The following is a 14,128-nucleotide window of genomic DNA, read 5'->3' on the forward strand; positions in this document are numbered from 1 at the left end:
CCCCAGAACCGCTTCCGGGACTGCCTCTTCCCTCGCGCCCCCAGGGAGCAGCGCCTTCTCAGGCCACCACTCCTCGCGACCCAAAAATAACCACACAGATGCGAGGAAAAGGGCCAAAGCCCGGGGCAGGGGGCGGTGCTTAGCCGCCGTCTTATCGCTCCCAGCCAGGACGTTCCACACCCCCGCCCGCGCCGGCCTTTTATAGGAGTCCCTCGAGCCCCGCCCTAGCAACCCCCCTAGCAACGCCTCGCCCCGCCGCTCCGCCGTCTTATCTGCCTCCGCCAGGCCCTTCCTGTTTCTCTTCCCCCGCCGGCGCGGCTCGGCGGCCTGGCTCACGTGACTGGCCCCAGGGGAGGGGCGGGGCGAGCGGAGACGGGAGGGGCGGGGCGCTGGAACGCGAGGGACACGTCATCAACAGGCGTCGGGCTGGTGTGGCTCGTAGCCACAGGGCGGGTCGAGATTCGGGGACCAGGAGAAATGGCGGAGACGGCAGCGCTGGTGTGGGTTCGCGGCCCCGGCTTCGGGTGCAAGGCGGTGCGGTGGGGCTCGGCGCCGTGCTCCGTCCGAGATTTTATCCACCGACATTGCCAAGATCTGGTGAGGTTCGCGGTTCCTGGAAGGAAGGGGCTAGAGGCGGACGGGGCAGGATTGGGTGCGGAGACGGTCGGTCGCGGGCGCTCTCTTTGGGGTTTTCGGTTTTTGAGGCTGAGGGTTCTTCAGTTTTAAGGTGCTTCAGACTGCTGCCGAGGCCTTCCTTTGCTTTTGTTTTGTGGTGGTTTTTGTTATGTTTCCTTACGGAAGGGGGAAAAAACCCTGCGCTCACAGGCGCTTAGTGCCGCCCTGAATCTGGACTAGCAGGAAACACTGTGGTATTCTGTCTTCATCCGTAAATGAGGCACTTGGACCAGATGACTTTTAAGCCCGATTTCCTTACATTTTCTTTACATTGCTTCTATGGTTATGTGACGTACATTTTGTCCACTGATCGCACAGCCTCGTTAGCTCCAACCTAGACAAGTATGTCGTATCCAACCCAGGCCAAAGGATGCTTGGGAGGGAAATGGATTCATCTGGTCACTGGTCGGGGCCAAGCGCTTGCACACATGTGCTATCGAGGGCATGGTTCTTGGGGCCTGCCATTTAGATGTCTTCCCTCATCATTCGATGGTCTCATTTGTCCATGCGTATTTTTGAAAACCTGCCATGCACTTGTAAAGTTACATGTATGGTTTACTTAATTATCAAGCAAGCAAGCTTTTCACCAACTGTGAGATATTAAACCTGTTCAGTTATCTCAAGATTTCGGTTGTCTCCCTGAATGTAATTTCAATTTTGGCACTTGACTAAAATCTCCGTTTTTCTTTATAACCACACCTCATCCGTGCTTTTCTAGGGTGTTTCCTCTGCTTGTTATTTATAGGCTTAACATATGTTAACACTGCAGTCAAAATCAAATCCTTACTTGGACGGATTCTGTGAAGAAGCAACGTGTGTTTGCAAATAATGTGGTTTTTCAGCTTCCCCATTTTTCTTCCTACACTGCAATCCAGTGGAAAAACTGTCAGAACTGTTTTTGACCACTGAATGGGGGAATATTTTCCAAAATATTTGGATTTTAATATCTCTGAAAATAACATCTCATGAGTACAGTTTTCAAACATACTGATAATTGATCCAAAGTGAGCCCAGAAAAAAATAGGATCTTAATTATAAGGAGTATTGGAAAAAATAATTTTAAATAGGGAGGAAGAAATATAAATGAATGAATTCACTCAGGTACTCAGGAAGCATGACTGTTACAAATGTGAAGACAAACACAGAACTTATGAAAGGGCGTTTGATGAGATGCTGGAACAAATAAAAATAGCTCAAGTGCACACCTAAGGTTTTTAAAACAAAACTGTGCTGGCACATGATAAAGTTAGTGTTAGCTCCTGCTGAGAAAGTAGAAATGTGCCCTACTATTCATCAGGCTGAGATAACAGACACAGATAAAGCCAGCTGCCAAGTGAGTAGAGGAAAGGCCGTAGTGTAGTGGTGAAATGTCATGATGACTCCCTTGAAAGTCTCCTGCTTTCTTATCACTGAGAAACCTTGATCTCGAAAATTACAGACTATAAGCAACTTTGTTGTTTGAAATTCTGTTGGTATGAATGAAGCATCCCACTCTTGCCTCGAGAATTGAAGTCACTTTGATCTAGAGAATCACGCTTGATTTCCAGCCCAGGTGCAGAGCTTTAGATTAGGGGTTTCTGAACACAACATTCCACATTTATCTTAACTTTGTAGTTTCCAATGAAATAGGCGCCTGGATCTACTTCACGGTCTAGAACTGATGTTGTCCCTTTTACACACAGCCCTGCTTTGTTTTGAGCCTCTCAAAACATTGTTTCATTTAAATTTCACCTAAACTCCTCCCTTGCCCCAAATCCTATAGTAACTCTTTTTTGTTGTTGGTGGTGACACACCCCATGATTCCTCTGGTGTGCAGCCCCCCCTTGATGCAGAGTCAGTAAATTTGACTTTGCTAACTGCAGGTTTGTCTCTGGTGGCCTTAGACCGCCGACTGGGCTAAGGCACACGTAATACTTTTGCTTGAAATGCATCATAATACACAAGTGGTTAGAGACAGTTAAATTGACTCCAGATTTTCTTTGTTCTTATTTTCTACTAGTGATTATTAATTGACAATCTTAATCAGAAAATGCAATTTTGTCGATCATTTGTCTTGTTTCATAAGCACTTCTGTTTGGAAACAAAGTAATGTGTATAATCTTTCTGCCTACACATTAATATCTCTTAAAGTTATTTAGAATTTTAGAAATACTGTGCCTCTTAGACATATAAAATATTAAAAGAAACTAAAGTAGCTTTTAATTTATAAACATTAAACAAATGCGAGGTGTATTGCATATCTCATTTAATCTTTACAACTCTTTAAAGTAGACAGTGTTTTACAGATGAGAATAGGCCTTCATGTTAATCGCATCATTTCGTATGGCGTGAGCCCCCTTGCTCCTCTCTCCTGCTACCATGTTTGCCTGGGGAGACTCCAGTCCACTTAAATCCAACTCCACCTAGTCTGTCCATCGCCTGGGTGGTGACTGTGGTAGGGAAACTAATCACACAAATCACTTTCACTCTAAATTCACAAATACCAACTGTAGCACTGCTGGGCACTTCTACTGTATTTTCCTAATGCAGAGCAGGTTTCTTCTGGCAGTCTCCTTGCAGGACTGCTGAGAATATTGATCCACATAGCCCTCTGGCCCCTGGACACAGTCGGGGGGTGCCTCAGTAGCTTTGCTCGTTTTCCCAAGCGTCACCCACATTTTTTATGTGTACCGTGCTGTGGGAAGGGCTGGGGAGCATGCTTAGTTCATCACTCTCTCACTCTCCGGAGTTGCTCTTTCACATCTTCTCTCTTTAAAACTCCAATACTTCTTCCATCCCAAGGACCATGCTTTGTGTTCACTGAGAAAGTACAAGCAGTAAGGAGAGAATTTCCTTGTCCTCACACCAGTGCCTCTACGCACCTGCCGTATATTCAGCCTTGTGTTCTGTTACCGTGGATGAACAGTCCTCATTATTTTACAAATAATTTTCTTCCACTTTGCACAGTATCCCATCCTGTCTCACCTGCTGGAGGACTTATTTTAGCATTAGTTCTCTCTCCCCTGCATTTTCCAGTGTTTTCCCACTGGTCAAACCAAATGTTTTAAATCATCTTTTTCCTCTCTTGCTCTCACTCCCCTCATCCAGAGCATTAGCAAGTCCTGTCACCTCTGCCTTCAGAGTGTCCTCAGAATCCCACGTTTCTCATCGCCTCTGCCACGACCGCCCTGGTACAAATAGCCTTCCTTTCTCACCTGGGTTGTCACGATAGCTTCTCACTGATTTCTCTGCATCTATAGTCTTATTTTCAATTTACAGCTAGAGAGATCCTTAAAGGGCATAGCTCAGATCTCAGTTTGTTCACACGATCTTGCAATAGTTTTATTCAAATCAAAATCCAAAGTCCTTACAGGGGTTTTTAAGGCCCTGTCACTCCCCTTCTGCATACTTCATTCCAGCCTCTTGGCATGGTGCTGTTCCTTGCATGCTCTAAGCTCATGCCTGCTGTGCGTCTTTGCGTTTGTTGCCTCCATCTGGAATGCTGTTTCCCTAGATAGCCGTGTGGCTTGTTCTCTCACTTTCTTTAATTCTCTGCTCGAATGTCTCTTGATCAGAGAAGCTTTCCTTGACTAACTGTGTATAAAATAGGTTACCGCCACCCTCATCCACACATTCTGTCCCCTCTACCCTGCTCATCGCCACTTGACATAATATATAATTTGTTCGTTGTCTGTCTTTCCTGCTAGAGTGTAAGCTCCCTGGGGCAGGATGTGTATTCACTGTAGTATTCTCTGTAGTATCCCAACACCTGAAAAGGACCTGGCACATAGTAGGCACTTAATTAATATTTGTTGGGTGAATGAATGGTTCCCACTGGAGTAGCTGTGTGATGTGGTTCAGAATGAAAGTTCATTGTTTCCACTTCAGGAAGCTAACAGCAGTGCATTTTTCCTTCCTATCGGTGTTTAGATTTCTTCATTCTTGATACTGTAAATTTAATCATGTACCTCCTAATTTCCATATAACTTGGGAGAATACTCCTCTGTTGTCTTATAGTATCAGAAACTTGTTTTGAAAGACTTACAGTTTTTGTATTTTCTTTTCATCACTCACTCTGAGATTTTTCTTTCTTTCTTTTTTTTGAAATATAAGGAGTGGGTGTGGGAATACTTAGGCTTCTGCAATGATTGGCCAGTAACTCAGGAGAAGGCTAGCAGAAGAGAGAAGCGCCGGCTGCCAGCTGGTCCTAAAACTGTTAAGGCTTATGTAGGTGTGTTAAAAACCATACTGTTGGTTCCTCCCTTCCCCCATTCTTATCCCTACCTACACTTTTCAGGATGTATATTGTAACTTCTAAACTTGGGGGCCACTCTTGATGTTTAGCTTGTTACCTGTTTTAAAAAATCAGAGGAAATGGGACCGCCAGACTTACTGGATCTCAGCCATGTATAGTTTTCTACCTTGACTCCAATCTCTTATTAGAGAAGGAGAAAGAAGCAGTTTTTATTTTCACACAAAAGACGAAAAGTTCTTCTATATATTGTGACTAGGTATTAGGAAAAAATTGTACCAAGAATACGTCATATGAAATGACTTTCTTTTGGTAGTTTTCATTTTCAGTTAAACATATTAATTGAATACGCACTATTTGCTTATAGCTAGAGTAATAAAAAGATGATAAGCTAGGTCCATTCCTCTAAGAAACTTGTATTGTCTCATAGATGGCATTTTAAAAAACCCCAAATTTGTCTCTAGGGTGTCCCTGTGGACTGCTTCTTTGTGAAGTGCAATGGATCGCTTGTTAACTCCAGTGACACGGTGCAGCGTGGAGCTGTTTATAGTTTGGAACCCAGGCTCTGTGGTGGAAAAGGAGGTAGGACGCGAGTGGTGACTGCTTAGTTGTAACGCATCCACGGTCTCGAGCCGCATGTATCACTTTAACAAACTGCTTGGTCTCTGCACTATGCCAGCCTCGTTTCGCCTTATGAAGTCCTTTATTTACTTACCTGACTTTGAATATTTTCTCCTTTATTCTTTTTGGGAAAAGGTATTGTCTGATACAATTCTCGCCTTCTCCGGCCAGATGGCTCTTAGGCAACTTGGGCTCTAAAACTTTGGAGAAGATTAGATTAAGAGAGGTGGGCATTAGTCTGTCCAATTTGCTGAAGAAAGAGTGTTAAAACAATCAAATCTCCTGCTTTTGTCAAGATTTTGTCTAGTTATTGTAGTTCCAAGGGAGATCTAAAGTCATTTCATGAAATCCAGCTATTTACAGATTGGGGTAGATTAAGGTCCTGGGTATACTGATACATCTAAGAGGGAAAAGAAACTAAGAGTAAAAACTGAATACAGTTGGCCCTCAGTGTCTGTGGGTTCCACATCCTTGGATTCAACCCACCGCGGAGCGAAAGGCCTATGATGGTTGCATCTGCACTGAATACGCACAGACGTTTTTTCTTGTCGTTATACCCTAACCGATATTTACGTAGCATTTTCATTGTGTTGGGTGTTATAACTAATCTAGAGATGATTTAAAGTGTACGGGAGGGTGGGTGTAGGTTATGTACAGTGCTCTGCTGTTTTATATAAGGGGCTTGAGCATCGGGGTATTTTGGTATCCATATCTGTCAGGGAGTCCTGGAACCCATTCTCCGCGAGGCCAAGGGGTGATTGTGTGAGCAGTTCTTGATCTTTCTCCTGATACACTAACATGTAATCCCTAAGCTTTCTCAAAATCGACAGTGATTTGTTTGGTTTTCAGAGAGCTGACATCTCACATTTTAATCATCCTGCTGTTTGAAATTGTGTCAATAAGAATGAAGTTTGTCATATCAGCCAGTGACAGCTTAAAATTGCCTTTCTTTTTAAACTCACTGCAAAATCTCATCATATAATTTTACTTATTAATCTTGGAATCTTGGGATGTCTGGCACTGGGTAAAGCCCTCTAAAAGATCCCAATGGTACAGGTACAGTATTTCAGAAATATAAGAGGAAGGGCAAAAGGCACAAGGTTGAAGCAAGTTTATCAATACTTTTGCCTTTGCTGTCTGGGTTAGAATCTTGATGTCTATTTCCTTTAAAAAGAAAGAAAGCAGAAATCACCTTTAATCTTATGATGTAATACTATTTTCACAAATCTGGCATTTATCCATCCTTGAACACTTTTTTTTTTTTTTGGATGAGCAAGATTGGCCCTAAGCTAATGTCTTTTGCTGTTGAGTTGAGGAAGATTTTCCCTGAGCTAACACCTGTGGCAATCTCCCTCTATTTTTTGTATGTAGGATGCTGCCACAGCATGGCTTGGTGAACAGTGTGTAGGTCCACGCCTGGGATTCCAACCTGAGAACCCCAGGCTGCCAAAGTGGAGTGCACGAACCCAACCACTATGCCACCAGGCCAGTCCCCTTGAACGCTTTTTAACCTGCTTTCTCCAAATATATTTGCTCAGGTTTTGGCTCTATGCTCCGAGCTCTTGGTGCTCAGATTGAGAAGACAACTAATCGAGAAGCTTGCCGGGATCTCAGTGGAAGGAGACTACGAGATGTCAATCATGAAAAAGCGTAAGATGCCCGCTGGTTTTTGTTTTTTTTGAAGAGAGAAACATACTTTCATACCAACAGTGGTTATACACATGCTCTGCGTATCGGAAATGTAAACTTGAAATATTCATGCTCTGATTTACTGTTATCAGATTTAACCTTTTCTGTAATTTAATAATTATCTTTGGGTTTTAGTTAAGTCCGTTACAGTATGCTGGTAGTAAGTGTGGCACATCTTTCTGAGGGAATATCACAATGTGAACAGGAGAGCATTATTTGGGAGGGTTTTTTGTGTCTCTGTGTCTGTGTGAGGAAGCTTGGCCCTGAGCTAACATATGTTCTTAATCTTCCTCTTTTTGCTTGAGGAATATTGTCACTGGGCTAAGATCTGTGCCAATCTTCCTTTACTTTATGTGGGATGCCACCACAGCTTGGCCTGACAAGCAGTGCTAGGTCTGTGCCTGGGATCTGAACCTGGGAACCCCGGGCCACTGAAGCAGAGCGTGCAAACTTAACCACTGTGCCACCAGGCCGGCTCCTAGCGGGCTTTTTACAGTTCTAAAAGCGTATGTGTGATACAGCCGTTCACTTGCGTGTGTGTCTCTCCCTTCCCCAGAATGGCTGAATGGGTCAAACAGCAAGCCGAGCGGGAGGCTGAAAAGGAGCAGAGGCGCCTGGAGCGGCTGCAGCGGAAGCTCACAGAGCCCCGGCACTGCTTCAGCAGCCCTGACTACCAGCAGCAGTGCCACGAGATGGCCGAACGCCTGGAGGATTCTGTCCTCAAAGGTGAGAATGAGGGCTCCTTAGTGTGGGCAGCAGGCACCCCTGCAGCCAGCTGTTCTGGACCGTTCCACACTGTGTGCAAAGAGCAGTTCTTAAAGCTTTTTGGGTTACTGCCCCCTGAGAATCTGGTGAAAGCTGTGGAACCTCCCCCCTCAATAATGAAGACAGTGTATCTCACACCCCAGAAAACAAAAGAACATATACGTATGCAACATTTGACATACTTGACTCCTGACTTTTGTGGGCCCGTGGGCCCCAGGTGAGAACACTGTTTGAGCTTCATGGGATAAGCTAAGTCTTCAGGAGCTGTCTAGCTATTAGCATATTTGCTTCTAGTTTCAGGTCATTTTTAAAAAATGGTTTTTAATGAGAATGTCATCAGTGTATTTTTTTAGCATCCAAAGCATTATGCTAGGGCTATTTAGGTTCAAGTGAATAAGAAGGAATCTTTTCTATCAAAATGGTTTTCATGTAACAGGAAAGACAAATGTATGCAAATAACAAGCCCATAATTACACTTGGTCCTGATGGTTGAAACCCAGTTGTTCACATTTCTGGTTAGGTATGCAGGCCGCCTCCAGCAAGATGGTATCGGCAGAAATTGGGGATAGTCGGAAACGGCCTAACACATCAGGAGCAGACGGAGGAGCCAGGGCCGGGAAAAAGAAATGCTTCTGGTGAGTATGTTTCATTTTCATTCCAAATCCATCTGTGAGGACTGAGGTGTTATGTTTCCTTCCTGTCTGTCTGGGTAAACACCTTCCTAGGTAACGTTTGATGGGTACCCAGATTTCCCAGAGAGCTTCAGTCATCAGATTCAGTGATAGTCACATTGTACACACTAGTAAAGGTTTCTGCTCTGAGTGCCATTAATAGAATCTACAGTGAAACACCACATAAAAACAGCTTTGGGCCTGAATTGCTGTTTGTTCTTGAGAGTTAACTTTCAAAAATTCCGTGTGGAAGCCATGGCTGTACTTTCCAGGTGTTCTGTGTTCTCTCTGGTTTCTCACAGTCCTCGCTGAGGTCTCCGGTCACTTTGCCAGACCTCTCTTCACACTTTGCACTTGTGGGTGAAAAGCACACAATATTTTTTCTTCTCCATTCTTCTCAGAGCTCTCCCACTCTTCCCAGCTGGCCTCTGGGGACCAGCCCAGTTCCCTTGGGCCAAGTTCTAGAAAATGATAAGTCCAAGTGGATCTCGCTTCCTTGTTCGACTCCCCTTTGAGGACAGAAAGATTTTTACTAACCAAAGTTCATGTCACTGTCAGTCCAGCATAGAATGTTTTGTTTTCTTTCTGAAATAAGAATTAGCTGTTCCTGAGAGAAAAGGTAGCAGTATTGTGTGGTTCTTTTTAAGTCAGATTTATTGAGGTATAATTTGTATACAGTACAATTCACCCTTTTTGATTGAACAGTTCTGTGAGTTTTGAAAAATATAGTCATGTAACTACCACCAAAGTCAAGATATAGAATATTTTTATCTCCCTAAAAACTTCCCATGTGCCTCTTTGCAGTTAATCCCTTCCCCTCTTCCACCCCTGGCAACCACTGATCACTGGTGTGCTGTTTGTTCCTATGGTTTTGTCTTTTCCAGAATGTCGTGGAGCCTTTTATAGAGGCTCGTTTCACTTAGCATAGTGCTTTTGAAATGTCTCGATGGTGTTATATGTGTCAGTAGTTCATTCCTTTTTATCACCAAGTATTATTGATGGTAAGGCTGTGCCACAATTTATTTATCCATTCTCCAGTTGATAGACATTTGGGTAGTTTCTTTTGGGCAATTATGAATAAAATATAGGATTTTCTTTTAACTTTATTATTTTATCTAATTTCCAACAGTTAAAGTTCATATAACAAAGGAAAACAGCTTTAAGCAAAGTGAGTTTTGTTTTAAGAGATGCACAAGTTTAAAAGAGAGATCTTCTTGGATCTTTGGGATGGCTGGTTCCAGTCTCATTGAATTTTTTTTTCCCTTCTCTTTATACCTCTGGAATATCTTTTTCTGAAACTTATCTACTCTCCATCTCAAGCTAGCAGATGCTTTTAGTTAGACGGTCTGTTCCCTGGACAAACTAACTCTTTTTTTATTTTGAGTGGAAGGTATAATGGTGTTAACCTTTCTGTTGCTTCCGACAGGTTGGGCATGGAAGGACTAGAGACTGTGGAGGGGTCCAGCTCTGAGAGCTCAGATGATGACAGTGAAGAAGCACCTGGGACTTCAGGAACGAGCTGCCATGTTCCAAAAAATGGCAGTGATGGTGCTGAGATGGCAGCCGAATTTCCAAGTAGTTCTCAGGGGGCGAGAGTATTGAGTACAGACTCTACCTTGCCAGAAAAAGCACGGACCCCGGCGAGTGACTTTGGGAACGGTGTTTCAGAAGACTCCTGTCCTGAGCTGGGGGAGACATCTGCAAAGGAGGATGTGGAAAGGAAGATGGCTGCAGAAACAGAGGAAACCCAGGAGGAAAAGGAGTCAGGGAGTCAAGGAGCCATCGGAAAGGAAGCAGTTGGGGCTGGACTGAATAAGGAGGAAGAGACAAAAGAAAGGACTGATGAGGGAAGAGCTGCCCAGGTTTCCCCGGGAGGAGAGAGGGAGAACGTTCCCATGGCCGAGCTGGGGAGAAGCCAGGCAGGAAGCACCGTAAGTAGAATTTTGGGGTCGATGTCCAGAGCCAAATCAGTTTAATCTCCACAATAAGTCATTAAAATGAAAATGTGCTTTTTCCCGTCGGCTGCTTAGTGGAAAGGCTTGTTTAATAATCAGAAATACAGGTGATACTGAAGCTTGCCCTGTCCCGGAGAGAGAGCCTTCCTTTTTTTTTTTTTTCAGCTCTAGAGTTTATATTAATTTGCCACTAGGGGGTGTCCTTGGTTTCCTGTTTCATCAATTCTGAGATACATGTTTATCACGTTTTACTATCTCTGAATTTGCGTGTATATCACATAGCTTAATTGGTATTGGTTTATTCTTTTTTTTTTTTGAGGAAGATTAGCCTTGAGCTAATGTCTGCCCCCAATCCTCCTCTTTTTGCTGAGGAAGATTGGTCCTGAGCTAACATCTGTACCCATCTTCCTCTATTTTATGTGGGATGCCTGCTACAGTGTGGATTGATAAATGGTGCGTAGGGCTGCGCCTGGGATCCAAACTGGCAAACCCTGGGCTGCCGAAGTGGAATGTGTGAGCCTAACCACTGCACCACCAGGCTGACCCCTATTTCTTAATAATACGTACAATAATGCATATTGTGATGGATGGCATTTTAGATTTGATGAAGTGTGCTCATTTTCCCATCACTAAACCTCTAGTTACTTATTCTTTCTCATGTGAGATACTGTTTGAATTGTCAGCTGCATGTGGAGTCTTTCCTGTGGACGGGGAGCAGCTCCTTTTTAATTTGTCATTAATCTGAAGTCCTCCCTTCAGCCTTTTAAGGGTTTATTTTCGTTGTGCATCCGTTCCTTGGGTAGTCGCTCCTTCGCCGGCTTCAGTGGACTAGCTTGCAGCCGAGAGCTGCAGTGTTTGCGCTTTGATCTAAGGTCTTGACTTGCTCTGTACAACAGGTGAAACCTGAACTGCTTGGTTTCCTTTGACAAACACAAAGCCTGTCATGATTTGTTTAACCAGCACCTTCCACCCCCAGGACATAGGCACAGAGGCAATGATGGCCCTTTCGAGGGAGGCTGGTGGGATTTTCATGCTGAGGGCTTTAAACTGACCATCACGCCGTCTCTGGAGTTGTAAGCAGGGAACTCTTACCTTACTCGTGTATATTAGGGCCTTCATCCTCACTGAAGTCTTGGGAAAATGAATAAAGGAGTGTTTTGTGAATAAAACCCGATTTGACTTTCAGTCTTTGAGCCTTTAGCCATGGGAATTTTGTTCCTGGTGAGGTAGCAGGAGCTGCTGTATTTGTGACAACCGGCTGCGGCCACGTGTGAGTCTCCGGAGACATGGATTTGGCCATAAACAGTGAAACCAAGATTCACTTCAGAAATCCAATAAAATGGCTTTAAAAAAAGAAAAATAAGGATAACTAGAAAGATCAAGTGTCTGTTCCTACAGCTCTTTACTATTTAAGAAAATAACTTTCTATGAGAAAATTATTGCTCTTTGAATATATCTTGTGAAAATCCCTGGATGTGAGTATCTCCGTTTTTGCAGAGCGTTCGTCATCAGAAGCATTGGATTTTTGTCTTCAGGTCACTTGGTCTATAGAAGAGTTGTGAGTCTGTTGAACGGCTTTGGAGTTTGCTGAGTTACATGCATGAGGACTCTTACCATCAGTCGTAATTATTTGATTGGAATGGAAAGTATTAAGATTACAGAATTAAAAGATTCACAGGCATGTGAATCTCATTAAAATTAAGCGTGATAGGGTGCTGCTCTTTTCTGTGCTGATAGTGTGGGCATAGGCTGGGTATATCTTACTGTTTGAATTTTTACTGGAAAAATCAAAAAAGAAAGAAAATAGTATTAATCTGTTTGAGAATCCTATAACTTCTGTTACTGTTCCAAATACTTGTTTCAAATATATAGATGAAAAATTGTTTATTAACAATGTGTATTGAGAATGCATGTGGAATAACATTTAGATGATTATTAAAATTCAATAGCAAGATACGACAATTTAAAATGAAAATTCCTTGAAAAACAGAATGTAGTTGACAGTTGAAGAGTCTTTATTCAGAGGAAGGAGCCTGTTTTAAATGCTTCCTTTCTTTCCTCAGGGTGTTGGTCTGGAGACTGTGGATTTACTGGCGTTCAGCTCTGTTGCGGAAGTGGAGTCACTGGGCTTGGAGAGGCTCAAGTGCGAGCTGATGGCGCTGGGGCTGAAGTGTGGGGGCACTCTCCAGGAGCGCGCCGCCCGCCTCTTCTCCGTCAGGGGACTGGCCAGGGAGCAGATAGACCCCGCCTTGTTCGCCAAGCCTGCGAAAGGGAAGAAGAGATGAACGTCATTGGAACGGATTTCCTATTTCTTTCTAGTCCAGCGCTTAGAACCTGCATCATGTTGACTCTCAGCCATGATTCCTGTCGATATTAAAGCTGACTTTTTAATAACCCAATTCTAACTATCCTCTTTTTCATTATTATATTTATAGAATTAATGTGTGAAACCATGTGGGCCTGAAGTTTTCTTTGTGGGAAGGTTTTTTTGTACCAAGTCTAATTTCTTTGATAAACATAGGGCTATTCAGATTTTTGTTTTCATCTTGTGTCATTTAGTTGAGTTATATTTTCAAAGAATTTATACATTTGACCCAAGTTGTCAGATTTGTGGACACAAAGTTATTCCTAATAGTCCTTCCGTGGGGCTGGCCCCGTGGCCAGGTGGTTAATTTCATGCGCTCTGCTGCACGTGGCCCAGTGTTGTGTTGGTTTGAATCCTGGGCATGGACATGGCACTGCTCATCAAACCACGCTGAGGCAGCGTCCCACATGCCACAACTAGAGGGACCCACAATGATGAATATACCACTATGTACCGGGGGGCTTTGGGGAGAAAAAGGAAAAAAATAAAATCTTTAAAAAACAAAAATAGTCCTTCCGTATCCTTTTAACGTCTGTAGGCGCTGTGGTGGTAACTTTTTCATTCTGATACTGATCGTTTCTGTTTCCTCCTTGTCCTGATCAGTCTAGCTAGGGGTTTATCAATTTTGTTGATCTGATTTTCAAAGAATCAATTTTTGGCTTTATTAATTTTTCTCAACTCTTTTTAATTTCATTGATTTCTGCTCTTTATTTCCTTTCTTCTACTTAACTTGGATTTACTTTTTTCTTTTTTCTTTAGCTTCTTAAGGTAAGCCTTAGGCCATTGATTTTAGACTTTTTTTTCCTAATATAAATATTTAAAGCTCAGAATTTTTCTTTAAGCACTGCTTTAGTTGCATCTCAAAATTTTTAATGTTCTATTTTCATTATCATTCGATTCTAAATATTTTCTGATTTCCTTGTAAATGCTTCTTTGACCCATGGATTATCTAGAAGTACGTTGTCTAATTAGCAAACGTTTGGCTTTTGCTGAGTATCTTATTGTTACTGGATTTCTACTTTAGTTCTGTTGAGGTCAGGCAATATCCTCTTTATGATTTTGATCCTTTTAATTTTATCGAAACTTGTATTATGGCCCACTATATGGTCTGTCTGGTTGAAGGTTCCGCATGCAGTTGAAAAGAATAAATATTCTG

At 43.0% G+C, this 14,128-nt stretch overlaps 1 protein-coding gene across 1 annotated transcript; it reads left to right on the forward strand.

Moving 5' to 3' along the window:
- The first annotated feature begins 309 nt into the window (after window positions 1-309).
- On the forward strand, window positions 310-13,479 carry SDE2 (SDE2 telomere maintenance homolog). Its single transcript, XM_008544384.2, has 7 exons — window positions 310-597; window positions 5,371-5,488; window positions 7,066-7,177; window positions 7,773-7,942; window positions 8,502-8,616; window positions 10,079-10,583; window positions 12,671-13,479. Exons 1-7 carry the CDS (start codon window positions 478-480, stop codon window positions 12,890-12,892), a joined length of 1,362 nt encoding a protein of 453 aa, XP_008542606.2. The 5' UTR covers window positions 310-477; the 3' UTR covers window positions 12,893-13,479.
- The last annotated feature ends 649 nt before the right edge of the window (window positions 13,480-14,128 follow it).

Source organism: Equus przewalskii, chromosome 31 (genome assembly GCF_037783145.1).
Source record: "Equus przewalskii isolate Varuska chromosome 31, EquPr2, whole genome shotgun sequence".
Taxonomy (NCBI): domain Eukaryota; kingdom Metazoa; phylum Chordata; class Mammalia; order Perissodactyla; family Equidae; genus Equus; species Equus przewalskii.